At 52.2% G+C, this 27910-nt stretch overlaps 5 protein-coding genes across 5 annotated transcripts; 2 read left to right on the plus strand and 3 right to left on the minus strand.

The window, feature by feature from the left end:
• Positions 1-1890: 1890 nt before the first annotated feature.
• On the minus strand, positions 1891-5597 carry LOC128273658 (uncharacterized). The gene is made up of 3 exons (XM_053011678.1): positions 5487-5597; positions 2564-2693; positions 1891-2490 (listed from the first exon to the last, which is right to left on the minus strand). The coding sequence occupies exons 2-3, from the start codon at positions 2690-2692 to the stop codon at positions 2407-2409; spliced, it is 213 nt and encodes a 70-aa protein (XP_052867638.1). The 5' UTR covers position 2693; positions 5487-5597; the 3' UTR covers positions 1891-2406.
• A 733-nt stretch (positions 5598-6330) lies between these two features.
• Positions 6331-7077, minus strand: LOC128274164 (uncharacterized). Its single transcript, XM_053012270.1, has 3 exons — positions 6924-7077; positions 6602-6848; positions 6331-6538 (listed from the first exon to the last, which is right to left on the minus strand). Exons 1-3 carry the CDS (start codon positions 7042-7044, stop codon positions 6331-6333), a joined length of 576 nt encoding a protein of 191 aa, XP_052868230.1. The 5' UTR covers positions 7045-7077.
• A 724-nt stretch (positions 7078-7801) lies between these two features.
• LOC128275380 (transcription initiation factor TFIID subunit 1) lies at positions 7802-14981 on the plus strand. Its single transcript, XM_053013860.1, has 4 exons — positions 7802-10861; positions 10945-13402; positions 13804-14157; positions 14314-14981. The coding sequence occupies exons 1-4, from the start codon at positions 7802-7804 to the stop codon at positions 14979-14981; spliced, it is 6540 nt and encodes a 2179-aa protein (XP_052869820.1).
• A 153-nt stretch (positions 14982-15134) lies between these two features.
• LOC128273288 (probable peptidyl-tRNA hydrolase 2) lies at positions 15135-15751 on the minus strand. The gene is made up of 2 exons (XM_053011224.1): positions 15593-15751; positions 15135-15517 (listed from the first exon to the last, which is right to left on the minus strand). Exons 1-2 carry the CDS (start codon positions 15725-15727, stop codon positions 15146-15148), a joined length of 507 nt encoding a protein of 168 aa, XP_052867184.1. The 5' UTR covers positions 15728-15751; the 3' UTR covers positions 15135-15145.
• Positions 15752-16380: 629 nt separating this feature from the next.
• On the plus strand, positions 16381-19580 carry LOC128272806 (endoplasmic reticulum mannosyl-oligosaccharide 1,2-alpha-mannosidase). Its single transcript, XM_053010688.1, has 6 exons — positions 16381-16524; positions 16587-16760; positions 16884-17123; positions 17253-17780; positions 17852-18039; positions 18115-19580. The coding sequence occupies exons 1-6, from the start codon at positions 16429-16431 to the stop codon at positions 18764-18766; spliced, it is 1878 nt and encodes a 625-aa protein (XP_052866648.1). The 5' UTR covers positions 16381-16428; the 3' UTR covers positions 18767-19580.
• Positions 19581-27910: the final 8330 nt, after the last annotated feature.

The following is a 27910-nucleotide window of genomic DNA, read 5'->3' on the forward strand; positions in this document are numbered from 1 at the left end:
TGTCAGAAGTTCGCTGTCACCGCAGCGTACTGGGAGCTTCTCGAAAACCAGCGCCCTCGATCGGGTGAGAATGCGGACCTCCGGAAACCGATCATCCGGCGATGGTGATAAGGCTGTTGGTATCAAGCGCAAGCGAGTAGAAAACGATATCGGCAACACCGGTGCCGACTCCGCACCGGACATTTCAAGGAAGAAGATCGAAACGGAACCGCAAACGAGTATCAATGGAGCTCCTAGCAAGGTTAATTGGAGCAGGGAACATCTTAAAAGGAGAGTCGAGCAGAACATTCTGAAAGTTAGAGCACGGATAAGACTAACGGACGAGGTCCTCTGTAGCGCTAAGGGTAAGGCACATAGCCAAACTAGTGGCATTCGACGAACGAGACAGGCAACATTATGGATGAAGAAGTATCGGTGCCATCGGCAAGGAAGTACGGGGAAGGGTGTTGCGTAAAAATGAATATCATGGTACGTCCTAGCCGCCAGCACCAGCGCACCTGGCGGACTTATTAGAAACTATAGCTAGAACGGCGCACGCACATCTAGTATCCTTAGAGAAGATGGAAAAGCGAGAAACGGGCAGTTCGCGACAGACAGTAGAGAAAGAAAGACTTATAATTTTTGGGCTCCTCCTCCTTCTACTATCACATTACGGTGTAATAAAAGAGGTTCTACAAAAAAGGTTTGTAGTTTGTCGCTTACTCGAGAGTGAATAAAATTAACACCGTCATTCATTTGTGATTAGAATTAGAACGTTCCATCAAACCGTGGCCTTGTCGCGGCTCATCTTTAACACGGTGACAAACTGGAACGGATTAGCTTCCACAGCGTTCCAAAGGAGTGTATAAATTAAATTAATTCGACAACTTTTTAAACTCCACAGACAGGCACAGGAAAATAGAAAAAACCAGACTTTGATTACTTTCATTTGCACGGTTTCGTACCTTTTTCAGGTGCGCATAGTTTTTTTAGAAAATCGACCGGGTTTTTGATATGCAAATACTGTTCGAGTTTCAAAAATTAGTTTTACTACCATGTGGCAGCCAGATGCCACTGGGGGCCGGCCTGCCAGGACCGCACATCGGTGCAGGTTTAATGTATTCATAAAAACTTGTCTCGAATTCTCCGTGAGGGCTTTTGATGGCCGCCTCAACTTCATCCGGAGAAACCGACCCGTCCCGGAGCATTATCATTATCGAGGCACCGACCTGGAGCCCAGGCCCGGCCCAGGCCCGATGGGCCAATAGCTGACCTCGGTGCGCGCTACCGATGATGAATTTTAATTATTTCTCCGTCGAATAATGGCCACTTCCCAGCCAACCATTACACCACCGACCGGGGGGAAGGATATGTGCAACAAAATCCCCGGTCCCCTTCGCACTGGCGGGAGTGATAAATGAAAAGTTTCGTTATCAAAACTTGCCCCATTGACGATTGTTTCGATTTAGTTGTTATGCAACGATGCAACTACGGTCTGTTGGCTTTTTGAGGTCACTTCCGAAAACGATAAACTTACCGATCGGCACTGAGAGCTGCCGAGCCGAGGGACTACGCCCGGTGGCAGTGATTTAATAATTTCAGTTGCAGTCCCAAACCGACGGGCACGTGCTACGGCCGGAGGGGGGCCACGTAACTCAACTTCCGGGGAATCTGGCCCACGTCACCATGGAACCCGAGCGCCGAAAGCCACCGACGAACTGACCTGATTATGTTCTCGTCGAAACTCTGGTTCGTACTGTTTGACACACTACGGCGAACCACACGGTTCGGTCCAGTGAACGCAGCCTAAACCCCCGAAATGGTCGGCACGTGCCCGGGGCCAGCCTATTTGAGCGCGGTAATCGAATGCATTAGCGCTGTTGGCGATTATCAATTGATTACGATCGATGTTTATTGTTGTTCGATAATTTTCCTAGTGTGCTTCCGTTGCACGCGTTCAATATTTGAGTTTGAATTATTGTTCGCGTTTTTTATATGGACTGCAAACAGGCGGGAATTTTTGATACGGTAGATAACGCCATCAGATAACGTATGGACTGTCGGCAAACAAAATGGCACCATAAATACGCTGTGCATTATTGACACCGGTGCCCGCTGCTCGCAGGATGTACTATAAACATGAACACATGATAATTTATTGTTTTCCTGTGGCGAAGTCCGCTGTTATAACCGTTAAACTTACAAACATTAAGAGGTTAAGTAATGCTGCTATCGAAGAAATGAAACGAACGAGCGATGGCTTCCACGGTGCCACCCGCTTTCTGGTCTGGCGCCCTTAGCCGATATAGCCGGTGAACGCGACACATACACACACTCTTTCTCGCACATACAGACACACACACACACACGTAGAACATACAGCATCGGATGTAACCCGAGAGTCTCGTTCGGGTCGTTCTCGCACGCTCAAAATAGAGATTTGCCCTCCATCATGGACTTGGCACAGAAGTGCGTAAACTGAGCGCCCAGCAGCAGGAAGTCCGACACGACCTGACGAAGAGAGATGTAAAATGAAGCGATGAAGTCCCGTAACTTGTGGCCCGACCCGTTGCGAGTAACCTACCGATACGTCCGGAATGCACACGGTCAGCGGATAGATGAGGACGTACCAGCCGGCGCAAAAGAGCGCCACCCAGAAGCCCACCACGATCAGCACGATCAGCCAGATGATTGACCACAGAAGGTTAGCCATTCTGAAAAGGAAAGCATGCATATTTAATGTTGAAGCTGGTAAGGTGGCAACTAAGTGCCTCACAGATTGCCTCACGATCTCCACAAGCCGATCGATCGATCGCATCGCACACATTCGTTTCGTGCCACAGCAGCAAAAACGCGATCGCGCCAAACCGCGGCGGCGGCCACACGAAACGTAAACAAACGCAACCGGGGCGCGCTTTTGCCCACCACGATCATTCCACGAGAAACAATTGGGAAAAGAAATAGCAAAGACACGGTGCGCGGTGGGGGTATAAATAAAACGCACCCAACCACGGATACGGGGCAGCAGGATCGTAAAATTCGAAATACAGACTTGGACGGCCGCGTGGCGTACGGCTGTTTGCCGCCTGGCAAGAATTCGAGCGTCTTAAGAATATTTCAAACTATTTTCGTCCGGGCCGCCGATTCGGAGCCGTTTTCCGGCCAGCCGCCAGCAGTTGGTGGCCGGACGGAACAACCCCGAGCGTTTTGAAGAAAACCCAGGCCCCGGCACCTCCCGGGACCCCGGGAGATGGGAAAACAAAGGCTATGCTACGCATTTCATTTACACACATAATTTCATAGGCAACGCCCAGCTCCAACGACGCCAGCCACGGAAAGTGAAGAACCGCGGCTCGGTGCCTTCGCGTTGGTCCGCTATGTTAATGCTTTCTCCCAACCCCGCGGTTAGAGCCAGCCGCGAACCGAACGAGATCGTTTGTGGCGTTTTCCCAGAAGCAAAAGAGAAGAATTTCTGAGAACACACCGAAAGTTTGAACCCTTTGAATTTCAACTGTAGGAGGGCTGAAAGAAAAAAAAATACACCAAATTGCCTTATGCTCGTCGATCGTTTGCATCGAAGGGTTAGTCCGTTGTTTTCTTTTGTTATTTAAATGACTCGCAGAGGGGGGGGTTACATGAATCAAAACAAACCCAACCATCTCTTTGCGTGTGTGTGTGTGTCTGAAGATCATCTGCCCTTCTCTTTCGCACACACCAACGCGGAACCTAATGGATAGCGCGATGATCGCCCTCGTCGCGCCCTCCTGATCCACAAAACCTGAATCCACGTTTACTGCGTAGCGCCTTAATTTGTTTTGAACGTGATCGTCGTGTGTCCCTCTCGCTCACTCGCTTCCCGCCGAGATTCTATGCTCAAGATGCTCATCGTATTACAGACGCTTGAAGCGGCGCAAAGACGCAGGCGTTGGGTTGCGACGTGGCGTTAAATTTAAAACCCCAGCCAAGTGGGACGAAGTCGCACCGTCCATTCATTCGTCGAGTTCGGCGGGCGGGCTATTAAATCACCTGCACACGAACTCGTGGAACCGGGCACGCTGAACTCTTCACTTTGGGCCGCACACAAACACATGCGTATGCGCATCGATCATCGGCGTTTGCAGCGTGGGGCGCGATCGGGGGCGCGTTGTTGACACGGCTCGTACATAACAACGGCAATGCACTCGGTGCATTCCAACGAAAAATACTGGACACCGAACGTTTATGCTCGCTCAGGCCACACGGTATGCCACGCGGCCAGTTACGTGTGACCTCCAACTAATATGCTAATGGGCAACACCCCGCCGAATCCGCCGCGAGTGGGCCGCTCGAACCCACGCTCGTCCGGGCCGTCGGGTGAGCGTTGCCATATGCGGCGTGTCACCATCGCTTCGCTTCATCATCGTGTTCAACGAGCACTTCCACCGGTTGCGCGATCGTCGGTACCGCGAGCTGCCGCGCCTACACGGGAAGTTGGCCAGAGGACCCCGTTATGCGAGTGCATCCAAGAGAGTCGGCACATTCTTCTTTGTGGGCGTAAGGAGTCTGCTTCCTATCTTCGCCACACCGGATCATGCGCTACAACCTGACCCAGCCCAAGGGTAGTAGGTCGCTATGGGGCATAGGAAAAAACAACGCGCAACGTTGCTGCGGGTTCAAGAATCATAAACTTATTTTTTTCCGTATGATGTCACCCGCGAAGCACGCGGCCACCTCGCGGCCGACGACGATCATCATCATGACATCAGATCAGCCGCTTCTAAATCGCTCGTCTCGCCCGTGTTTTCGTCGTGTTTCGTTCTCTCTAATCTCACGCGCCTCCCTCCTCACAACCGGTTCGAAAACAAAATGGGGTCTCGCAGCATATTCGGTTTGATTCCGGTGTGTTCGAAATCGATTCCACTAAAAAAGGTTTAGTCACCAAACAGTTGGGCGCAAAAAGAATTATTCCACGAATTGTGCCGCACATTTCGCAACACGCGCGTCTGGCGGCGGAATTTACGATTGTATTCCCCGCGCGCGCGCTTTTTTTCACGGTTTCCGCTTAAGCGCACCACTGATAAGCGTGATTTGGAAATTGGACTTTTTGAGATCGTTTTATCGCTAGCTCTCTCTCTCTCTGTCTTCCTCTTTCTGTTCCGGTCAATGCATTCCTTTAATCTATCACTGTGTCGATAGAAAAAGGGATGATATCTGGCCGGCCGGCCGGATGATGAGTGGCGCGTGTGGAGGCTATGCGCCTTCCGTCTTATCTTTGCGCCCAAAAGCATTATTCACAGCAAGCCTGCTCACTCGCACACTCGGGGCTCGCGCCCTCGCGCACACGGATCGATCGAGAATCGACTTCGCGCTCCATTCACCGCGCCGCAAAGAGTGCGCCCGCGCTTGCGTTGAAAACGATAGCACGCGGTGCGCGAGTGTGAGTATCGCACGCGGGGTGGCCGGCGGCGCCAGTCGGTGACGGCAAACGACTTATCTATTGTTCCTTGAGCAACGGGTTGCAAAATTACCTGCAATTCGGTTACTATGTTCCCACGAGCGACGGCACACACGAGACAGTAGAAGACTGAAGACGAAGACGGTCCCGCGGAACGTGCGCACAGTTCGACGATCAAATTTACACTGGCTTACGCTGTGTGGTGCGTGCGTAGTACGGGTACGGTGCCCGCCCGGCTAGGGGTCGCGCCAACACCAATACCGCCCAACCGCACCATCCCCAAAAACCGGTCTCGACGGCCCTAAACCCTTCGGAGGGCTTAGCCGGAATTCCTGGAATTCGATAAGAAAATACAAATATGTTCCGGTGGTTTTGGGAATTATGCAACGGCTCGCGCTCGGGTTATCTTATCGCGCTCTGTCTCCCGGATGGTTTAATTCTTCTTTCGGTTGTATTTCGGCCAGCCAGTAGCCAGTTGACACTTTAGAGGTTAACTTCAGCTGCACCACGGCGCCTTCCCGTGAGTTATCTCGCGCATCTAAACCCTGCCGCGGCGCGTACCAGGTCAGAGGTCAAACACGGCATTAGCTCACCGAACATATTTTTAGTTTGAAATGCTCACTTCCCTCCGTTCGATGAAATCATTAATTGACGATGCTGGTGCGATGCTCTGTTAATAGATTGTACTTTGCTTGTTTCCAGCCCCAGACCATTCTCGTTCTGGCTGCGGAATGGGTCTATTAACCTTTCTAGCTCTTGCGGTGCTAGGGGTCGGCTATAATTGAGATCAAATCGGGCAATTTATTCAAGCACAGACGCAGCAGTTGGGGTGTTGCACTTTAACTTGATAAAAAAGTTTGTCTTTATTAAAATATTTCATTTTTTGTCTACTTATACGTCCATAATCAAAACGATGGTTACAATAAACTTTCCCAGGACTTGAGGTGATGACTCGTGGCTCCGAGACGTGCCCAAACTTGCTCCTGCAGGGAGTTGTCGTTGGGCTTGGAGTTTAGGGCCACCTCAAAAAAGCTGTTGTTCTGTATGGAAAGTACCCGAATTACGTTCGATAGACCATCGAACTGTAAGTAGAGGTTACAGTAGCGGCGCACAATTTTGTCGAATCTGTAACGAAGGACTCCGGCGTTAACGCAATCGGCACAGGGATCGGCCCCCAGCTTGCCAAACACTTGCCTCTCGGTATCTGCTGAACTATTTTCGGCACACACAACCGCCGTAGGTGCTTTAGGATTCGCTACTTTATCCGAATCAGGGCTGCTCAACCGTAGCTGCTCCAACGCCAATCTGCTGCACTTTGTCTCAAGTGCCTCCAGTTCCTCCGAAGCGCTCCGTATCTGGCACTCCAATTCTTGATTGTTTTCCTGTAGCATCTTTGCCGTTACCTGCTCTGTGGAAAACTGTGCGAGACATGATTCTACGACAATCGAGGGGAATTAACATTCTGATTAGCAAATGCGCCCACGGAAAACAAAATAAACACCACACATACTTAGCTGATTGAAAAGAGTTTCCTTGCGTTTAAGGACCGCTTCATCCTGCGCACTTGCTGTACGCAATTTGTCAATGTTTCGGTCAAAATCTGCAATCATATTATTCGGTAATATGCTCATCGTACGGCAATAATGGGCAGATTTCTACAATCGGCGTCGTTTTGTTCGGTGTGTAAACAAATGATGAGCCCGGTTTGAATTTGACAGACGGTTCGCTGATTTCTCTACCGGTTTTTTCGCGTCAGTGCTGCCGGCCGTGAGTGTAGTGAGTGAAACGAGCCTCGTATTGATCAACAAATTCGATATTTACTCCAAATTTTGTTCTGTAAACCGACAGATGCTAATTAATACTTGTGCTTTACAAATACTGGCGTGAAATTAAGCGGATGAACCCTTGCCTCGATTTTTGCAAAATTTGATGTTCACCAGTGGTCTTCACGTGCGTGAACTGAGCTCCTATTGTTGCCAACCCTCAAACTGTCATTACTGATGCATTCTTTTGGGCAAAATAGTTTGTGTTGTTAGCAAAGTGCTCGCAATTGTTGATAATTATCCATGAAACATAAAACAAGCCAGCCTTTGAATGCTTGCAATCTTTGCCGTACAAATCGGTGCTTCGAGTGCAAGTGAAAGATTCTCGCTGTCGATATTCGTTTTGTACTGAAAACGCTTTCCACTTTCGCATGCCAGAGCGTCGGCAATCGGAACAAAACCAAATAACACGGGGGGAAACGTCAAATCTGCGGTGGTCCGATTTATGTCATTGTTTACGTACTCCACCATCGAGAAAGCCGGTTCGATAGCGAAATGTTCCAGTAAAGTGTAAAGTTGCAAAAGACGGTGTAGATTGATTGGCCGCTCGCGGTGTCCGTGCATCATGAGCAACGACAGTGACAATGATAGCGAGAAGAACGAGGGGGGCCTCAATTTGGCCGGCTTCCTGTTCGGTAACGTCGACGAGCACGGTCACCTCGATGGAGACTTTCTGGACGAGGAGGCGAAGCAACAGCTTTCGTCGCTGTCCCGCATGGGTTTGTCCTCGTTTTTGTCCGCCATGCTGCACGACGATGGCGACGCGGCGGACAAACCGCCCTCGGACAGTGACAGCGATGATTCCTCCTCGAGCGATGACGATCGCAGGCGGCGACGGTACGACGACAACGACAGCGATGGTGCGAGCTACAAAGTCAAAGCAGACGGTGCCGTCGATTACTCCGACATTCAGGAGCTGGCCGATGAGGCCGAGGTCAAGAAATCGAAAGCATCCGACGAGGAAGGTGCCGATGGTGATGGGGCCGACGGCGTAAAGGATGGAGCGAAAGCGGACCTGGCCGACGACATCGAAGCGGCCATTCCGAGCAATCGGGTCGACGCGAAGGCCGCCGGCGACACGAAGAAGACGGGCGAGGACGGTGCCGGGGACACGGACGGCGAAGTGAACGATAAGGATCTTATGCCACCGCCAACGGCACCGGTTAGCGGTGACGGAACTCCGCTGTCCGCCAACGACGAATCGTCCAAGGACAAACCGAAAAGGCTGGAAACTCCGCTGGCCGCGATGCTGCCGTCCAAGTACCAAAATGTGGACGTCCGCGAGTTTTTCCCCGACTTCCGGCCCGACAAAGTGTTGCGCTTCTCGAGACTGTTTGGCCCGGGCAAGATCTCGAGCTTGCCGCAAATCTGGCGCAGCGTGCGCCGCAGGCGTAACAAGAAGAACCACCAACAGTCGCGCAAACCCCGCGATGGGTCCGATTCGACGTCGGACTCGGACGAACCGAGGCGCCGCCAGCGGTTCCAACCGACGTACCCGCCGACTCCGCCGCGTGATGAGTGGGCCTCGGATGAGGAGCTGCGCTTCACGAGCTACGCGGCCGACGAGGAGAAGGAGGTGAAGGACAAAGAGTCCGACAGTAGGGGGGATTCGAAGCCGAAGGTGGCCGATTGGCGCTTTGGCCCGGCCCAAGTGTGGTACGATATGTTGGACGTGCCGGAAACGGGCGAAGATTTTAACTACGGCTTCAAGGTGGGTGATGCGGCCAAACTCGAAGCGCTGCCCTCGGTGACGGCGCCCACCAACACGGCCATCCCGGACGATGCGTTCCTGATGGTGTCGCAGCTCCACTGGGAGGACGACGTCGTGTGGGACGGGAACGACATCAAGCACAAGGTGCTGCAGAAGCTGAACTCCAAGGTGAACGCGGCCGGGTGGCTTCCGTCGAGCGGCTCGCGGACGGCCGGTGCCTTCAGTCAGCCGGGCAAAAGCATCCCCGCCACGCCGGCCATCACGGGCTCGGGGAAGTCGGGCTCGGGCAAGCTCAGCAAAACGCAGATGATCATCAATGCGGCCCAGAAGGCGCAGGAAGAGAACGACGACACGTGGTACAGCATCTTCCCGGTGGAGAACGAGGAACTGGTGTACAGTAAGTGGGAGGACGAGGTCATCTGGGACGCCGAGGCGGTCGGAAAGATCCCGAAACCGAAGGTGCTTACGCTCGATCCGAACGACGAGAACATCATCCTCGGCATCCCGGACGATATCGATCCGTCGAAGATCGTGCGCAACACCGGTCCCCAGCCGAAGGTGAAGATCCCGCATCCGCACGTGAAAAAGTCCAAAATCCTGCTCGGCAAGGCGGGCGTAATTAACGTGCTGGCCGAGGACACGCCGCCGCCGCCACCGAAAAGCCCCGATCGCGATCCGTACAACATTTCGAACGACGTGTACTACATGACCAAGTCGACCGAGGCCACGCTGAAGATAAAGGTTGGCGGGGGTAATCTGCTGCAGCACTCGACCCCGGTCGTCGAGCTGCGTGCCCCGTTCATACCGACGCACATGGGGCCGATGAAACTGCGCGCCTTCCACCGGCCACCGATGAAGAAGTACTCGCACGGTGCGCTCGCCTCGGCCGCGCCGCAAGCGGTGCACCCGCTGCAGAAGCACATCAAGAAGAAGGCCAAACAGCGCGAACTGGAGCGGATCGCGTCCGGTGGCGGGGACGTGTTCTTCATGCGCACTCCGGACGATCTGACCGGGCGGGACGGTGAGCTGATACTGATCGAGTTCTGCGAGGAGCATCCGCCGCTCATGAACCAGGTCGGGATGGCGTCGAAGATTCGGAACTTTTACAAGCGCAAAATTGGCAAAGATCCCGGTCCGCCCGAGTTCCGGTTCGGTGAGACACACTACGCGCACACGTCGCCCTTCCTGGGCATCCTGCACCACGGCCAGTGCATACAGGCGATCGAGAACAACATGTACCGGGCGCCGATCTATCCGCAGCCGATCGGTGACACGGACTTTCTGGTGATCCGCACGCGCAACAGCTACTTTGTGCGCGAAATGGACGCCCTGTTCACGGCCGGCCAAGAGTGCCCACTGTACGAGGTGCCGGGCCCGAACTCGAAGCGGGCCAACAACTTTGTGCGCGACTTTCTGCAGGTGTTTATCTATCGGCTGTTTTGGAAGAGCCGCGACAACCCGCGCAAGATCCGGATGGACGACATTAAGAAGGCGTTCCCGGCGCACTCGGAGAGCAGCATCCGGAAGCGGCTCAAGCTGTGTGCCGATTTCAAGCGCACCGGCATGGACTCGAACTTTTGGGTTATCAAACCCGAGTTCCGGCTCCCGTCGGAGGAGGAAATCCGGGCGATGGTGTCGCCGGAGCAGTGCTGTGCGTACTTCAGTATGATTGCGGCCGAGCAGCGGCTGAAGGATGCCGGGTACGGGGAGAAGTTTATCTTCGCCCAGCAGGAGGACGACGACGAGGAGATGCAGCTCAAGATGGACGACGAGGTGAAGGTGGCCCCCTGGAACACGACGCGCGCCTACATTCAGGCCATGCGGGGCAAGTGTATTCTGCAGCTAAACGGACCGGCCGATCCCACCGGGTGTGGCGAAGGGTTCTCGTACGTCCGCATGCCCAACAAACCGACGGTACGGAACGGCGCGTAGGCTGGGTACCCTATTAGTGACCTTATGTGACCTTTCCCCTCTTTTCTTCCCTTTCACTTTCGCAGCAACAAAATAAAGAGGAAACGGAAAGCCAACCGAAACGTACCGTCACCGGTACGGATGCCGATCTGCGGCGGCTGTCGCTGAACAACGCAAAGGCACTGCTGCGCAAGTTCCAGGTGCCGGAGGAGGAAATCAAGAAACTGTCGCGCTGGGAGGTGATCGACGTCGTGCGGACACTGTCGACGGAGAAAGCGAAGGCGGGTGAGGAGGGCATGGACAAGTTTTCGCGTGGCAATCGGTTCTCGATCGCCGAACACCAGGAACGCTACAAGGAGGAGTGCCAGCGGATCTTCGATCTTCAGAACCGGGTGCTCGCCTCGGCCGAAGTCCTGTCGACGGACGAGGGTGAATCGACGGCGTCGGAGGAGTCGGACCTGGAAGAGTTGGGCAAGAATCTGGAAAACATGCTGGCCAACAAGAAGACTTCGACGCAGCTGTCGCTCGAGCGGGAAGAGCAGGAGCGCCAGGAGTTGCTGCGCAAGATCATGGAGGAGCAGGGCGGCAGTGGTGGTGGCGTCGGCACCGGTCCCGGGGGACAGAAGAAGAAGAAGGACGACGATGGGCTGAAGGACGAGCAAACGTCGCCGAACTCGAAGATACTGAAGATCACGCGCACCTTCAAGAACGCCGAGGGGCGCGAGTACACGCGCGTCGAGCTGGTGCGCCGTAGCCCGGTGATCGATGCGTACGTGAAGATACGGACCACCAAGGACGAAGCGTTCATCCGCCAGTTCGCCACGCTCGACGAGGCCCAGAAGGAGGAGATGAAGCGCGAGAAGCGCCGCATCCAGGAGCAGCTGCGACGGATCAAGCGCAACCAGCAGAAGATTGGCATGCTGCAGAACCAGGGCCTGCACAGTTCCGTCGGGACGCCGATCAGTCTGGGCGATCGGGAAACGTTCACTCCGAAGTCGTCGTTCAGCAGTCGATCGATGTTTAGCGATCGTGGCGGGCGAGACGGAGGAGGCAGCGGTGGCGCAGGTGGTGGTAGCGGTTTAGGTGCTGGTGGCGGCGGTAGTGGCAGCGGTGGCGGCGGCAGTGGAGATAGAAGTCGGCGCGGAAGCCACGAGCAGCCCAGCACGTCGTACAATCCGTCGGCCAAGGAGCACAGTCCGTCGGCGTCGTCGTCTTCGCGGCGGAAGGCGAAGATCAAGCCGGATCTGAAGCTCAAGTGTGGCGCCTGCGGTCAGGTGGGTCACATGCGCACCAACAAGGCGTGCCCGCAGTACTCGGGCATGCTGGCCACGCCCTCGCTGACGGTGGCCATGACCGAGGAGCAGGAAGAGGAGATCGAGAAGGAGCTGAACGCGGACGACGAGGATCTGGTGAACGTGGACGGTACGAAGGTGAAGCTGAGCGGCAAGCTGCTGAAGCGCCACGAAGACGTGCGCCGCCGGACGTTGCTGCTGAAGGTGCCGAAGGATGCGGTCAGCAAGAAGCGGCGCCGGGTCGGGGGCGATTCGCACTGTGACTATCTGCAGCGCCACAACAAAACCACCAACCGGCAGCGCACGGATCCGGTGGTCGTGTTTTCGTCGGTACTGGAGCAGATCCTGAACGAGCTGCGCGACATGCCGGACGTGCAGCCGTTCATGTTCCCGGTAAACGCCAAGCAGGTGGTCGACTATCATCGTATCGTGCAGCGGCCAATGGATCTGCAGACGATCCGGGAGCACATCCGGCAGAAGAAGTACCAAACGCGGGACGAGTTTCTGGCCGACGTCAATCAGATCGTGGAGAACTCGGCCCTGTACAATGGGGCCAAAAGCTCGCTGACGGTGGCCGCCCAGCGGATGGTGCAAAAGTGCAAGGAGCGGCTGCAGGAGCGTGAGGAGCGGTTGACGCGGCTCGAGAAGAGCATCAACCCGCTGCTGGACGACGACGATCAGGTGGCGTTGTCGTACATCCTGAGCGAGTACGTGAACGGGCCACTGAAGGCGATGCCCGAAAGTTGGCCGTTCCTGAAGCCCGTCAACAAGCGGCTGGTGAAGGACTACTACACCATCATCCGGCGGCCGATGGATCTGGAGAAGGTCTCGAAGAAGGTGGCCTCACACAAGTACCACTCGCGGGCCGACTTTCTGGCCGACATCCAGCTGATCGCGGACAACAGCCAGCAGTACAATGGGCCGGACGCGAACTTTACCAAGCAGGCGCGCCAGATGGTGGAAGCCACCCGCCAGGCGCTCGACACGATGGACGATCACGTGGCGGAGCTCGAGCGGAACATTGCGCTGGTGCAGGAGCGGGCCCGGAACGAGGACGACGACGATCTCGACTGGGAGGATGACGAGCACGGTCAGGGCGGGGTCGGTGGTTCCCGCGATACTACCCCCGAGCCGGACGATGGCGGTGACGACAGTAACCCCGAGCGTCCACCATCGTCGACCGATCAGCCGCGCGGGCACGATCTGAAGCGATCAATGCGTATGCGGCCGCGCAAGGCTGGCAACAACGAGGGTAAGTGCGGCACGACGACGGTGCCGTGTGACGGTGGCGTGTTCCTGTTGTTGCACCTTTCGTCACTAACCAGGCGTGTCCAATGAATGTGTGTCTCTCTGTCCTATGTCTGTGTCTGTCTGTCTGTGCTTGCCATTTCTAACACACGGGGTTCACCGGGGTGTCGATGCTACCGCATGTGGCCGTTTGTGTTCCGTTCATGCATTTTGCTTTAACACCGTGCGCCTTTTCCGTAACATCCACCCGTCCACCAATGACCCGTCCATCGGACTGTTGTGGTCTGCCTTGTGACTAACACCACTTGTGTTCCGTCGCTGCGCTGCCGGCACGGGTTTTGTTTGTCCGGAGAAAGAATTCCGAATTTAACCTGCGCTGAACGTCATCGTCGTCGTTGTTGATAGATTTCGCTGGCCGACCGTACGCCTTGCCCTTCCCGATTGTGCGACCCAATCCGTCGTACCGTGGCGGACTGATGCGCCCATTCGGTGACCCGTCGGGCCGCCCGCCGAGTCCCCGGGCCAGTACGGCGATTGTGCGTAGCAGCAGTAGCACGGTGCCGGTGCACATGGTGCACAACAATCCGGCCGCTTCGGCCTACGAAATGAACTGGATGAATCTGAATGCGACCGAGTATGAGGAATTCGGACCGGCGGTGGACCGGAACCGCCCGGACGGCTTTCACAATCGCGCCGGACAGCAGCAGTTCGAGCAGAGCGAACTGCGGCCATTTCCACCACTCAAACACCGTCGGCGTGGTAAGTTCCACTCTCCGATGGGGGGCCAATGTGAAGAATGAGGCGAATGGACGGCGGCGCAGACACTGGCAAAGATACGCGACTTTTTTCCGAAACCCTTCCCCAATCTTTTTCGGATACTGACCCCTGATCGTGTCCTCTTTTGCTCCCGAGCAGATAATCAGTATTCAACCGACGACGAGGAATTCGAGGAAGTGGGAATGAGCGACAACGAAGGCGTTTCGGTGACGCTGGAGCAATCGAACACGACCTCGAGCATGATGCCCACAGCCCACAGCGAGGACGACAGTCAGCAGGCGGCCGAAGCGATGGTACAGCTCAGTGGCGCCCAGTACTACAACGCGACGCAGGAGGAATCGATGGAGATCGATCCGAACTACGATCCGAGCGATTTCTTGGGCATGTCGAATCGTCGCCCTGACCCAGCCGCCGGCAGCGGCGTGGCTTCCAGCGATTCGAACGTGTTCCAGCAGCAACAGCAGCAAGCGGATGGAACCTTCTTGGTCGGACCGGATCAGATGCAAACCGTCAGCGGTGACTATCAGCAACAGTCATTCCAATTCCAGCCAGGCACGGGCCTGATAACCGCAGGTGGGGTGGACATCGGTGGCGAGGCGCCCGAACAGTCGTACAACCCTCCTACGGAAGGGCAACCACAGGAGCAGCCGGCACAGCTACAGATCACACTGCCGACGCTCCAATCGCTCCACTCGGATTTGGCCATCTCCGATAGCGACGACGAGAAGAGCAACCTACGGATGGATGTTCTGAGGGAAGAAAATGAGAATGACGACAACGATGATGGCGATGGGCTGTGGTTCTAAGAGGCCAGCAGAAGGCCACAGAAGACTGTGCACAGTGTTGTGGTGTAACTTTAGTAATAAATCGATCAGGAACGTTAGACATTTTGTGAATTTTAAATAGGATTTCTTTCTAACCGGAAGCACGATCGCAGTATCACGATCGCGTGTTGGTATATTCGAGCTCATTACAGTAGTTTTAGATGCCCCGTAACACTGTCCACCGCCGCGTTCGGTGCGGGCCCAACGGCCAACACGGTTTTACTGTTAGGTTCTATCTGTGTCCGCCCGGCATCGCGGATCAGGCAGCAGTTTAGATTGTTGGCCTTCGCCGTACGATAAATCTCCATCATGTCCGTTTCGTTGTCCACCTTGAGCGCAATCTTGGCCTGCCCACTGTGCTGCCATTTCCGCACGGCGCCCGGTGTTTTCTTCATGGCACTTTCGAACGCACCGACGGCGGCGTGACCACACTGGGCCCCAATTTTGCCTTTGGTCATCTTGAGATCGGTTCGCACGACCAGCACCATCTTGTACTCGCCACCGATATCGGCAAACACCTACAGAAACGAACAAAACTGTGTCAGTAGACCCCGGGACAAACGTCTTCCTGGGACCATCGCGGGAAGACTCACGTTTTCCGTAGCATTGTCCGTGTCGGCGGTGGAAGACTTTTTGTTACCGCCCCGTGGAGCTTTGGCCAACGTATAACCCAGCACAAACGATACCACGGTGGCCAAAACCCCCGTGAGCAGCGTGTGGTCGAACATTTTATCGAAATCCACTTTCAATCCGGAGCGTGGTGGTGCCGGCGAACCGCGCGATGCTTCGTAACTGTCAGAGCGGGCGTAACGTCAGTCCGTTTGTGTACAGTTTGGTTTATAAGGCATAGTTCACGATGCGTCACTTTGGCAGCCTCTCACGACGGATGCCCATTCATAAAACCGAACAAGGGGGAGGAAACGTAAATTACTCCCGATTGCGGTCGGTTTTCGAAGCTAATTTTATATTTTAAATCAAATAAATTCCCTCCTAAACCCAATGCCACGGTCGTTCATCTAATATTCGCGAAACGAGTGCGAGATAATCTCAGTGGCTCGATTCGCGAATTGCCAATTTTCTTGTTGACGTTTCCACAGAAGATATAAATAACACTGGCTGGCTGGTTACGGAAAGGGTTTCGTTTTCCACGGAAAGTCCGCAAAAAATCAGACCCGTAGCTCTCCGTGGTTCAGCTGATCGTGCTGCTGCTGCTGCTGCTGTACACACATTCCGCAATCGAGGTCAACATTCGCAATCGTTGGTCACCACAAGTGTTCAGAATGCTGCATTTCCCGGGACGATAGAGCTCGATTCGGTTCGCAGAGTTTACGTGGTACAGATTTTTTGTGGGTCACCGATACGAAACCGGAGTCGGTACAGGGCCGTGTTCCGTTATCAGTGGGGCTTTCCAGCGGTTAATCGGATCGGAATGGAACCAAAAATGGAGCACGTGTCGGTGACACTGCCTGTGAGCAACGAACCGCTCATTGTGACCAGCGTGGGGTCTCGGAAAAGCCTCAAAAGGGTAAGTGGCGGTCGCTCTCAGCGGCCCGGCCCGGTGACTAACCCGGTTGCTTCTTCCCACAGCACTGGAATCAGCTGTCACGGTTTCAGAAGAATTTGGCCTGCATCTTTCTGGCCGGGTGCTGCATTTTCTACATCGTGTTCTTCATGCTACCGCTCGATGATCCGTCCCGAAGTTCCGACTCGAATGTGATCGACTCGCTGGAACACATCCAGATTGCGCCGTTCAAAGAGAGGGTAAGCACCCGCGTCCTTTGCTTCGCTGCGATAACGTTGCTCACTGTCTGTCCGTTTTGTCCGTGTCCGTGTCGTTTGTGTGTCTTCCGTGCCGTCCGCTTCTCGCTGAACGCCATAAAGCAGCACGAGCGAGTGATTGCTCAGTCGGTCGTGAAGGAAGTCAAACTCACCGATAGCCACCGGGAAGGGAATCCGGCAACGGAGGAGCCCCAAGCGGTTGCCGTTGGCCAACCGCCGGACACAAGCCCCGGCCCGGCTCGACTCGAGATCGTGCGCGAGGAGCCGAAAGAGATCGTCGACAACGAGGAGAACGTGCTGGAGGAGAACCACCGGGCAGCGTTTCCCGGTGCGAAAGATTTCAAGGTACGCGCTCTGTCGATTGGCTTCTGTTCTGACTGGCTTGCTTTTGTGTCCCGGTCGGTGTTGGCGTTGGCTCGGAATTCTGCGACCCCGCAGGTTGACTTACCCGTTCCTTGCTTCCTTCGTCCGCAGGGTCCAACGAACGAGCGGCAACGGGCGGTGGTCGAAGCGTTTCAACACTCGTGGAAGGGCTACAAAGAGTACGCCTGGGGCCACGACAACCTGAAACCGATCTCGATGGGGTACTCGGACTGGTTCGGGCTCGGGCTTACCATCATCGATTCGCTCGATACGCTCTACATCATGGATCTGCAGGACGAGTTCGATGAGGCACGGACCTGGGTCGAGAAGTACCTGAAGTTTGACGTAAACCGTGAGGTTAACCTGTTCGAAGTGACGATCCGTGTCGTTGGTGGGCTGCTCAGTGCCTACCATCTGAGCGGTGATCGAATGTTTCTGGACAAGGCGATCGACCTGGGCAACCGGCTGCTGCCGTGCTTCGACTCACCGTCCGGCATACCGTTTTCCGACGTCAACATCGGTACACTGACGGCCCACGCGCCCAAGTGGTCGCCGGACAGCTCGACCAGCGAGGTCACCACTATTCAGCTCGAGTTCCGCGATCTTTCGCGCAGCGCCGAGAATCCAGTGTTTGAAAACGTAAGCAACGGGTTGGCGACCACAGCAGCGACATCCATCCTCATTCCGTCCTTTCCCGTATGTTTCGGCAGGTGGCCGCCAGGGTCAATCTGAAGGTGCACGAGCTGGACAAAAACGAGGGCCTGGTGCCGATCTTTATCAACGCCAACACGGGACTGTTTCGCAACTTTGCAACGGTTTCGTTAGGGGCGCGTGCCGATTCGTACTACGAGTATCTGCTGAAGCAGTGGCTGCAAACGGGCAAGAAGAACGATGATTAGTAAGTGTTCCCCGCGGAGGGCCGGTTGCTAGGAGGTTCCTTAAACTGACCCCGATGTCTCTCCCATTCCTGCAGTCTCATCGAGGACTATCGGCAAGCGATGAGTGGCGTACTGAATCAGCTGGTCCGGACGACGCCAAACGAGAAGCACGTCTACATCGGGGAGCTGATCAACGGGAAAGACTTTAAGCCAAAGATGGATCACCTGACCTGCTACCTGCCCGGTACGCTGCTGCTCGGTTACAAGAACGGCATGCCAAAGACGCACCACCGGCTGGCGACGGATCTGCTCGAAACGTGCTACCAGACGTACATGAAGCAACCGACGCAGCTCGCGCCCGAGATCACGTACTTCAACGTGAACGGCGAGTCCGAGACGGACATCTACGTCAAGACGAACGACGCGCACAACCTGCTGCGGCCGGAGTTTATCGAAAGTCTGTACTACTTCTACGCCATCACCGGCAACCGCACGTACCAGGATATGGGTTGGACGATCTTCCAGGCGTTCAATCGCTACACGAAGGTCAAAAACGGCTACACCTCGATCGGTAACGTGAAGAACCCGCTCAACACGCGACCTCGCGACATGATGGAAACGTTCTGGCTGGGCGAAACGCTCAAGTACTTCTATCTGCTGTTCAGTGACGATCGCAACGAAATCGATCTCGACCGGTACGTGTTCAACTCGGAGGCCCATCCGCTACCGATCCGCGATCACGTCTAAAGTGGTGCGCGCACACACGCACACGAAATAGGATATTTTCTTTTCCAATTACTTACCGGCCTCTTTCTCGCACCGGTGGCCCCGCCACAAAACGCCGGCCCGGTGGGAGAGGATATTAATTAGTTAGTCAAATGATGATGTGTTTTAGTTTCGTTTCGAACGATAGCAAAACGGATCGCCGGCGCGCAACGCGCCGTGACACAGCCGGCCCGATTGGCCGAGTTAAATCAAATTTGTACAGCAACGTTTAAGACAGCTTTTTTTAAATGAATCGATCACTGTTCCCCTTTTGACCGGTACGCTGTCCCCGGTATTGACCCGGTAAATCCACTCCGAATTTAAATGTTACCAAGCCTAGACGGTGTACCGGGCCGCACAGAACATTCCTTACGCACATGCGGTGTCTCTTCGTGTGAATGTTACACCCTGTCCCCTGTTCCCCAGTAGCACCGACAACTAGCATCCCCGGTTCCAGTCCAGTGCGGCGCGGAATCGGCGCGACTGAGAACGCGAAATTACTTCCCGTAGGACACTAGCGATAGGTATTTTAAATCAATTTTCAACACTTTGCTTTTGCTGATATTGAATCAGTTTCTAGTCCTGGAATGGTAGCAAATGAGAAAGCGAGAGAATGCGCGCCTCGGAATGAGCGGGAAAGTAATTTAAAACGTGTCGCACCCCGCAAAGGCGCGGTGTTGTGTGAATGGGAATCATCTAGAAAATGTAGCCACTAAGACTATTGCGGCGCGCGGCGTGCATTTCCACTTTATCACTACCGTTGAGTGATACAATCATAGTTCAGTTCTTATGCGACGCGGTTAAATCATTTAATAATTTATAGTCCTAATTAGGTATTGTGTAAGAATTTTAGGAACAAAACAATTCAAATAAACTGGACGGCTGACTCGGCGTCACGCCAAAACATAAATGGATGAGTTTCTCTCTCTCTCTTGTTTTTAGTAAAAACTCAGCCTGGGAAGTGCTGAAACGAACGAAACGAAAAGACTGCCGATCACATTGTTAATTAATTATTATTTAAATTCAGATGTATATTATTTCTCCATCTGCTTCAGCTTCAATACGAGGCTGGTCTGAAAAGTTTCCGAAATCAACATGAAGATGGCAACAATAATCAATGAAAGCTAGTGGGTTTGGTTGTTAATCTCCTGACGGTTACTCACCAAAGTAAATTCGCTTAAAAGCAACTGCTGGTCAAAGAATCGCTAGATATGAGCAAGCTGTTCGCGAGTCGGGCTCTCGTTGCCATCTCGTTGTTCAGCGGTTGCCATGGTGAAAATCTGTGAATTATAGTTTGAACTTCTTGGTCATCCGTCTTACTCGCCAGATCTAACGCCAAGCGACTTCTTTTTGGTCCTTTATTTGAAAATTGCGCTCGGAGGACAGAAAACAATGAATATCGTTAGTTTAATTTTACGGGAATTCTTTATTAAGTTCGAATCGTGCATACTGTGCATAATAGTTAAGCGACCTCGCTTACAATAAACTGTTTCAAATGCAACAGAAAGATTCCGTCATCTCCGTCGGATCCTTAATAATGAAATCACAGTCAATAAACGTAAAAGATCTCTCCTAAATATTTGTTTATATGATATTTCAATATTTCCAACAATCAATCAGACGTTTTAAAGAGAAGTTTTCCTTGATTCTTGTGGAATCTCTGAAGGGATTTAAATATATATATGTTTTTGCCAACCGAATACTGTTATCAATCAGTCCCTCGGCTATCATTTCGGCACCAAAAAAAAAGTAATCGCATGCCATGAAGTATATCTTCTTTCTTTTCGATGCGCCGTTCTTTAGCCGGTGTCGAGTAGAGGCTTTCCTTCATCGCACATGATCATGGGCTCTCTCGGTGACTTCTGCTATATGCTTCGCAGTTGTTTATTTTAATTCCGATGCCACACGCCGCTCTGCACATGTTCGGGGCCGGCTGCAGGAACGAAAAATCATGTGACAAAAACTAAGTTTCGCACGTGTTCGCTTATCGTGCGCATGGTAGGGTCGCACTTGGCAGACATTTGTACGCCGCTGACTCCGGCGGCACGTCCTCGCGGTGCGGTCCCTGGGGTCCTCGAACGGCCTGCTAGTTGTGCGTCCTTGGAGCGGCCGATAAAACCGAACGCTGAAGCCACACCACCAACCCACGACCTCATAATCCCTTGCTTCGTTGCAAACAAAAAAATGGCCCATCTTCATAAAGAAGACTCCATTTAAAGACTCATTAAAAAATGGCTCGTTTCGACTCGCTTTCGCTATTTTGGCCATTTGTTGGTGCCTTGCCTCGTTTCGGCTGGATTTTGGCACAGGGCGCAGCAGCAGGTCGACGGGCTTTGTGGCCCGTCGCCCTGAAGAGTGCCGGATGTCACCGGTTGGCAGCCGGGCATGATATTGCCACATTGGTGATAATTTACGAATATGTTATGGCGTTTCGTGTGCCATTTTTAATCGCCTTTTTTTACGAGCATTAGCGAATGATTAAGACGCGGCGCACACATCGTCTTTGACAACACCGTTACGGGAAGTGGCAAAAAACGTGGTAGCCTTCGGCCCTGGGCGCTCCGAAACCCAGCAACAGCATGCAGATCGTCAGCGGAATTGGCACGCTTTGCTGTAGAATTTGATAGTAAAAAAAAACGAACGTAGCGTTTGGGACAAGATTTGCTCATTTCTTTGCAGGTCGCTTAACGTACCCAGGCCGACATGACAAAACGGAACAGAATATTCCACAAATTTGCCGCTTTTTTCAATCAAATTAATTGGAAACTTTCAGTTTTAAAATGATGTTTGATAGATGCTTGCCTTTGACGGTTGTTGCTTGCCGGTGACGGTTGGCGCTAAATAGATTCTTCTGATAAAATAGTTTTCTACCAATTAGTGTACCTTTTTCCTGGCCAACGGCATACCAGCTGCTCGGTTTTAATTAAACATCCAAATGGATTTCAACCAAAAAACGAACGATAAAATACTCGACTTGATCAACAGTTTTCCCACGAAGCGTTTCCCGGGGAAATCCTTCCAAAATCCGGTAGCTGCTACCAAGGAATGCCCGAAAGGATTCTCGCCGAGCTTCCTACAAAACGGAGCAATAATTGGAAGAACCAAGCAGGCTCAGGCCACCACCGCGGAGAGATTGAAAACCGAAATCCATCATCGCCGTGGCACGCCAACGCGGATCTGGAATGCGGCTTCCACGTTCCCATATCGACGGCCTCAAATTAGGTGATTTTCTGTCCATTTTCCTCGCCCTTGGGGATCCAGGCGCACGGATCGTTCGCTCAAGTGACTCAAGGGTTATGGGTTTTATGGACCATTTTCCGAACGCAGCTCTCTAGTGGGCCGGGCTTTTTTTCTCGCCACAGGTTCGGCCGTTGAATTAGGTTCTGTTTTCTTTTTTTTCTTGCTTCGGCCTCATCCACTCACGGGCATCGCCGCGACTCTTCGCCTTTACGATCGTTACCGTACCCAAACAGACAGTTAGGAGCTGTTTTGAGCGAACATTAAAATAATATTAATTATCCCGCTAACGGCTTCGAGTCGATGACATCCATGGGGGGGGGGGGGCCGCGCACTACAAGAGCCCGAAAACGCTGGGAACCGGGACAGAGCCGAGGCCGACCAGAAACCGAAAATCGTCACCAAAAACAGGACGACAGAAGCATGTGTGTCGACAACAGGGGAACGCGGGAAAAAGGATACTCTGTGTGGCGGCAACGGGCAACTTGCCATCCCGAACTCGTTACATGCCGATCCCGCGTTGACAGGACATCACATCGCGTCGCGTCGCGGTTGCTGGAATCGTTTCGGGCCACGAAACAGGATCCTGTGGGTTGCTTTTATTGCTCCTGAAGTAAGACGATCGTCATCGTCATCGGGGAAGGAATAAAAAACTAAACACTTCCATCAAGCCTTGGCTTAGCTTGGCCCCTAAGCAACACGTGCGTCTGTGTGATCTTTTGCGATTTTCCTTTCGGCTGCCGATGGTGCCCGGGAACCTTTAGCGTTCAGTTTTGATTTACGCGGCTGCTGGTGGATCAATATTTTGGGTGCGCTGAAGCGTGAACTGCTGCTGGGTGCACGTGAAGGGATGTGACATTTTTTGTCAGTTGTAGGCTTTTTCTGTCCCTCAGTTTTTTCGGCTCCGGCACCGACGGCACCGATCGACTGATCGACCCCCGACGGTTTTGTTTTCTTTTGTCATATTTCCATTTTCCACCATCACTGGCTCAACAACCGGAGCTTCCTGTGCCTAAAGGATTAGAAAACGCAGATGAATCCATCATTAGTTTTTCCCCAGAAATGTCATAAAATAAAATCGTAAAATCGCTGTGTTTGTTCCAAAAAGCTATTAACATGCCCGTACGGCAAGTTATGTTAGAAACCCGAATTGTTAACGGGGAAAAGTGTTTTACAACCATTCGGTGCTGGTAAATGACATTATTATACAGAAGAATTGGGCTTCGACACTTCCAGTTGCCGAGAAGATAAATTGAAGTAAAGAAGCCATCCATATTCTTAAATTGAGACCCGAGAACGTATAAAGTGCCTTTTCTACTAAAGTTTGGCAATTAAAAACTTCACCTTTTATTGTATATTTTTTGAGAACTGTATACGTATTTAAATGTGGTGGACGAAAGCTCTCGACCGCGAGCAATGGAAAGGTTCCCTGGTGCAGGTCAAGATCGCTCGGCGGTTGTAGCCATTAAATAAATTAACGCAACGACCATTATTAAAGCCATTATTAAAGCAAACGAGCTTACGTAACGTAACTGCCAAGCTTGAAGCTAGTTTACATCAGTGGTTACATTCTAATAACCAACGCTAGTTAAAAATAATAACAAGCAAAAGAGTAAAGAGGTCAAGGACACTGCTCAGACATGTTAAAGTTTTGGCTTACCTTGGATGCATTGACTATTTAGCGAAATTTAACCACCTGAAGGCAGAAGTTGCATTAAGGATAGCAGTAATGAAGATTCAATCGATCTAAACGTCTCGTCTTACTTAAGGATGCGAAAGCCTATTGGTGAGCACCTGGTTGTATCTTTGACCAGTCCATCCAACAACGATGATGGAATGGTGGATTCGAGCAACGCAAAGCTTAAACCTCTTCTAAACAGTAACGGGACAAGACTACAAACTTGTGAAACACCAGCGATGCTTACGAAAAGGTCAGGTAATATATTGTTCCTCTACATGAAAGAAACGACGTAAACCTCTGAATCATTGTAAAGTAGACTTTTAGCAGTATTCTACACTTTAATTCCGGTTAATGATCTACATTGCCCAAAAACGTCTTAAGGATAGAAAAGCTTCGTAAGCGATTTCTTAACAGGGAACTGAATGTTTGCGTATCCTGACTGATCATTGCGTACCCTCATTATTTGTATAGTACATTTACAGTTTTACAAACAAAAAAAGCCATTCCGGCGTCGGATAGTTTAAATGAAAAATTGGCCATTCGTTTGACGACCCGAAGCAACCGGAATAGGGTTGTCGATCATTTTCAACGATTTACTCGATCGATCGTAAAATAGTGACGATCGATCTTCGGCGGCTCACTCCCTGGCGGTGTGTACATCCTTTCCCGAGCCCTGACACGCACGGTTAAAATGCAATAAAACCTCACGTGGCCACGGCTCGCTCGGGACGGTTTAACGATCGTCGTCCCGCACTACATTGTAGAGACGATTTTACACATAAAAATGCTATAAAATCGAGTCGCGTTGCGCGCACAATTTTCCAATTTTCCCCGTTTGCTCTGCCGGTTCATCGTCACCGGGGTGCCCCAAATTTTACGACATTTTTGAGCTCCGAAGGCGGTCCTAGTTTTTGTGGACCAACTCATCCGCCCGAACCGGCTCGGTCGGTCCGCCGTACATTGTTTTTCGGATTTTCCAACCGAACTGCGCCGCTGCGCAACCGCAGGACGACATGGGAAACGTTTCGTTGCACTTCATAATTTTTCCTCCAGTCCCGGCGAGCGGCCGGGCGCATCGAATCCGGAGCGTTCAAACGCCCCGACCGGTCTGGCTGGCGTTGATCCTTTTCGTCGGGCTTCAGTCCTCGATCCGGTTGAGCAAGTGTTGAACGGGCAAGGAAGCTGCGCACTGCGCGGGTTCCGAAGCCGCTGCGCGAACTAATCACCATAAATTGTCTCCAAGGCTACCCACCGAGCTGTCGGTTCTTCGGAAGACTGAAAAATCGGGTCGAGCTGGTCCGATTTATGGAGCGTGTAATGAGGAACGGGACGCAGGTCCTTGCGCTCCTTCGGGCCGGCACGGTTTTTGGTTGGTTTTGTGGGAAAATCTTTTTCCAACTACAAACTGTGAACAGGAAAAGGCGTGAAGTGTCGAAATTTGTCACAAATTGCTACCGAGTCAATTATCGAAGAAAAATTCAATGTTGTACAAAATCCCAACCATTGCACAAACGGTCGCATTCGAATAGTGAATATGGTCGCTTTGAACGAGTGTTTGTGATTATGTAAAGACTCATGCGAGAGTTACTCACTCTACGAAAGCGAGAAAAGATTTATGAAAAAATCACCGACGGCATCCGATCAGAACCCAAAGAGTGACACGATCGTTTAAAACCCGCTCCATAATCACCTAATACCCTGGGATCAGCCTTGGAAGCTGACGTTCCAAACATTCCCACACATTCCCATCAGGGGCGCTCTTGCCCCGATCTAATGCACCTTCCACGCACCCAGAAAAGGATTCGATGGGCCCGAAATGGCCCATAATGTTGCACGTCGAACAACAAAATCCACTACCCATCACAGCTTCGCGGCTTTGGGAGATCGTCAACAAACGCAACCCAGGGCCTCGGGAGCCCTGTCGGCCGAGGTTCCCACCGCTCGGGTCACGTTTCGGAAGTTCGGAGCTGCCGATTTACGTCAGTGCGTAAGTGGTTCTTAACTTCACACTTCTCCAATTAGTTGCCGCAGCCGGCGGGAGCGTCCCCTTTCTCGGCTGCAACGGCCACTTGCCACACACACACACACACTTTGCCGATGCACCGCTCGGCGGCGATCCATCATCCCGCCATCCTGCGCCGGCAAACGGTATTTACAAAACAACGCGACAAAGTGTTTATAAACTAATTTGATGAATTTCTCTAAACGGCCAGGGGCGCGCCGGGCTGGGTCGGGTCTCCCTTATGCCCTTGGTTGAAATTTTCGTCCGGGGAAGTCGGAAGCCGGATCTGGCGCACCTTCCCGGGTGGGCCCACTTTACCGGGGGTGTGATGTTTCGACAAACGGTTCATATTTATGGGGTCGGCCTTTCGCCCTAATCATCTGGTTCCGGGGAGCAGAGGATCGTTTAGAATGATGAGTGGATGAGCGGCCACCGGGATGATCGCGAGCCGGGTTTTCGCTGGTTCGTTTGCTCGGCAAAAGGGGACGACGCCCGTGAAGAGGCAGCAAGGCAGCAATTTGTCACACGCACAATTTCCGCTCCAGTTTTCCGATCTTGCTTGCGGTGGCGATGTTCCCTGGCGCACGCAGACGCATGGTCTACGCCGGATTAACCGAGTCGTGATGGCTTACCGAGGAAAACACACCGATCGCCGGGGTTCGGTTATGATGAATCGCCGAGCAAACCGCTCGTTCTCGTCCGGTAATAAGTAGGTTTCAAATTTCTTAATTGGTAATTACGTGTTTTTTCACACCATATTCGATAGCAATGAAGATTTGGTTCTTCGAAAATTCATTACTTTGACATTTGAATACTTTGTCATAAAACATGTTTCTGATAGCTCTTGGAGAGTGATGATGTGGAGCGACTATTTGCTATGCGTCGCAGCACACATCGCAGAGAGCGATCTTTTGGCACAATTCACGAAAATTGCTACAATTCACACGGCCGACAGCAACGAAGACCGAGAGCTGGGATTAGTTTGTTAGGGTTCTGGAAACTTAGGATACTTTCACGATGAGTGACACAATCCATGTCATTTCGGAGTCAGTAAAAAGTCGCTGTTGACGACATGGCAGCACGCACGGGCATCAAACACCGGTATATGATCCTGTACGTTTTCTTCATGTAGAACGCGCTTGTCCAGGATGACGATCTAGAATTACGGACAGCGAACATTTCGCTTGCTCATCCATGGCTTGCGTTGCCGGCATTTGTCGAGCGGCTGCAAAGAAATAGGAACCGACAACTGTCCATCCAATTCACTGTTTAGTTCATGTTGACCCTATTGCACTGTTCAATCCGATGGCACCCGAACCATTTTCGAATGTCTTTCTTCCTGAATTTAGAAATATCACTAATGATGATCTAGTAGAGCGGCGCACAGCACACTTTTTTACTTTCTGCGTAAGCCTAGTTTTGACAGTCCATGTTTCGTGCCAAAATCAACAGATCACATTTGTAGGGTTTTGAAAACACATTCACATTTGTAAGGCTTTCTTCAGGGGCGTAGACAATCGGTACTGAATAATCAGACAGGAGACGATCGAAGATACCATTAATTTCTCTTTATGGATGTTAATATTGTTGCTGTTACGTTGAACCAGCCAACAATCTGTATTCGCAATGAACAACTGATGCCACCAATCATACACAAGCTTCTGTTTTGACGCCCAAAGTGTGCAAAGTTCTGCCTTGTTCATCATAGCTGCGTATCTTTCTGTGCGAAAAACATTCTCCGTGCGCTGTAAAATTAAAGAATTGTACCTTATCAGGTATTGTTTATTGATATTCTAGCAAGACGACATAATGCGTTAATGCTATGTTCTGTTTTATCATCGTAAATTCGTTGTAAATACATCTCAAATTGTTTTCCCTTGTGCAGTTTTTCCTAAATATCGCTAGAGCAACGGTATAGCGTACGGTGTCGTGCCACCACCACCTTAGGGAATTCTAAATTACTCTTTCTGAAATTTTTGGAAAGGGTGGCTTCACTGGTAGTGGTGTGAGTGTTCACATGGACAATAAATCCTTGTTGAGCATTTCGCTATTTTCTTGAGGCTGCCCACATGAGAAAACTCAAAGAAGGAATAGTTCGGAATCATTTGCCCACGACGGGACGGGAGATCTCTCCAAAGCAAGTTCCGTGGACGATGCGAGAGTGTATTTCACAGCTAGCTTGGCCAAAATACATTCTAAAGTACAG

The sequence above is a fragment of the Anopheles cruzii genome, chromosome 3 (assembly GCF_943734635.1).
Source record: "Anopheles cruzii chromosome 3, idAnoCruzAS_RS32_06, whole genome shotgun sequence".
NCBI classification, from domain to species: domain Eukaryota; kingdom Metazoa; phylum Arthropoda; class Insecta; order Diptera; family Culicidae; genus Anopheles; species Anopheles cruzii.

Coding starts and splice junctions, on each gene's coding strand:
- LOC128273658 (XM_053011678.1), bottom strand. CDS start 2,692: ATGGCTAACCTTCTGTGGTCAATCATCTGGCTGATCGTGCTGATCGTG. Junction 2,491..2,563: donor TGTGCATTCCGGACGTATCG/GTAGGTTACTCG, acceptor TCTCTTCGTCAG/GTCGTGTCGGACTTCCTGCT.
- LOC128272806 (XM_053010688.1), top strand. CDS start 16,429: ATGGAACCAAAAATGGAGCACGTGTCGGTGACACTGCCTGTGAGCAAC. Junction 17,781..17,851: donor AGAATCCAGTGTTTGAAAAC/GTAAGCAACGGG, acceptor ATGTTTCGGCAG/GTGGCCGCCAGGGTCAATCT. Junction 18,040..18,114: donor GGCAAGAAGAACGATGATTA/GTAAGTGTTCCC, acceptor CCATTCCTGCAG/TCTCATCGAGGACTATCGGC.
- LOC128275380 (XM_053013860.1), top strand. CDS start 7,802: ATGAGCAACGACAGTGACAATGATAGCGAGAAGAACGAGGGGGGCCTC. Junction 10,862..10,944: donor GCATGCCCAACAAACCGACG/GTACGGAACGGC, acceptor TCACTTTCGCAG/CAACAAAATAAAGAGGAAAC. Junction 14,158..14,313: donor ACTCAAACACCGTCGGCGTG/GTAAGTTCCACT, acceptor GCTCCCGAGCAG/ATAATCAGTATTCAACCGAC.
- LOC128274164 (XM_053012270.1), bottom strand. CDS start 7,044: ATGAGCATATTACCGAATAATATGATTGCAGATTTTGACCGAAACATT. Junction 6,849..6,923: donor AACTCTTTTCAATCAGCTAA/GTATGTGTGGTG, acceptor CGATTGTCGTAG/AATCATGTCTCGCACAGTTT. Junction 6,539..6,601: donor GCAGATACCGAGAGGCAAGT/GTTTGGCAAGCT, acceptor CCTTCGTTACAG/ATTCGACAAAATTGTGCGCC.
- LOC128273288 (XM_053011224.1), bottom strand. CDS start 15,727: ATGTTCGACCACACGCTGCTCACGGGGGTTTTGGCCACCGTGGTATCG. Junction 15,518..15,592: donor CGGACAATGCTACGGAAAAC/GTGAGTCTTCCC, acceptor TCGTTTCTGTAG/GTGTTTGCCGATATCGGTGG.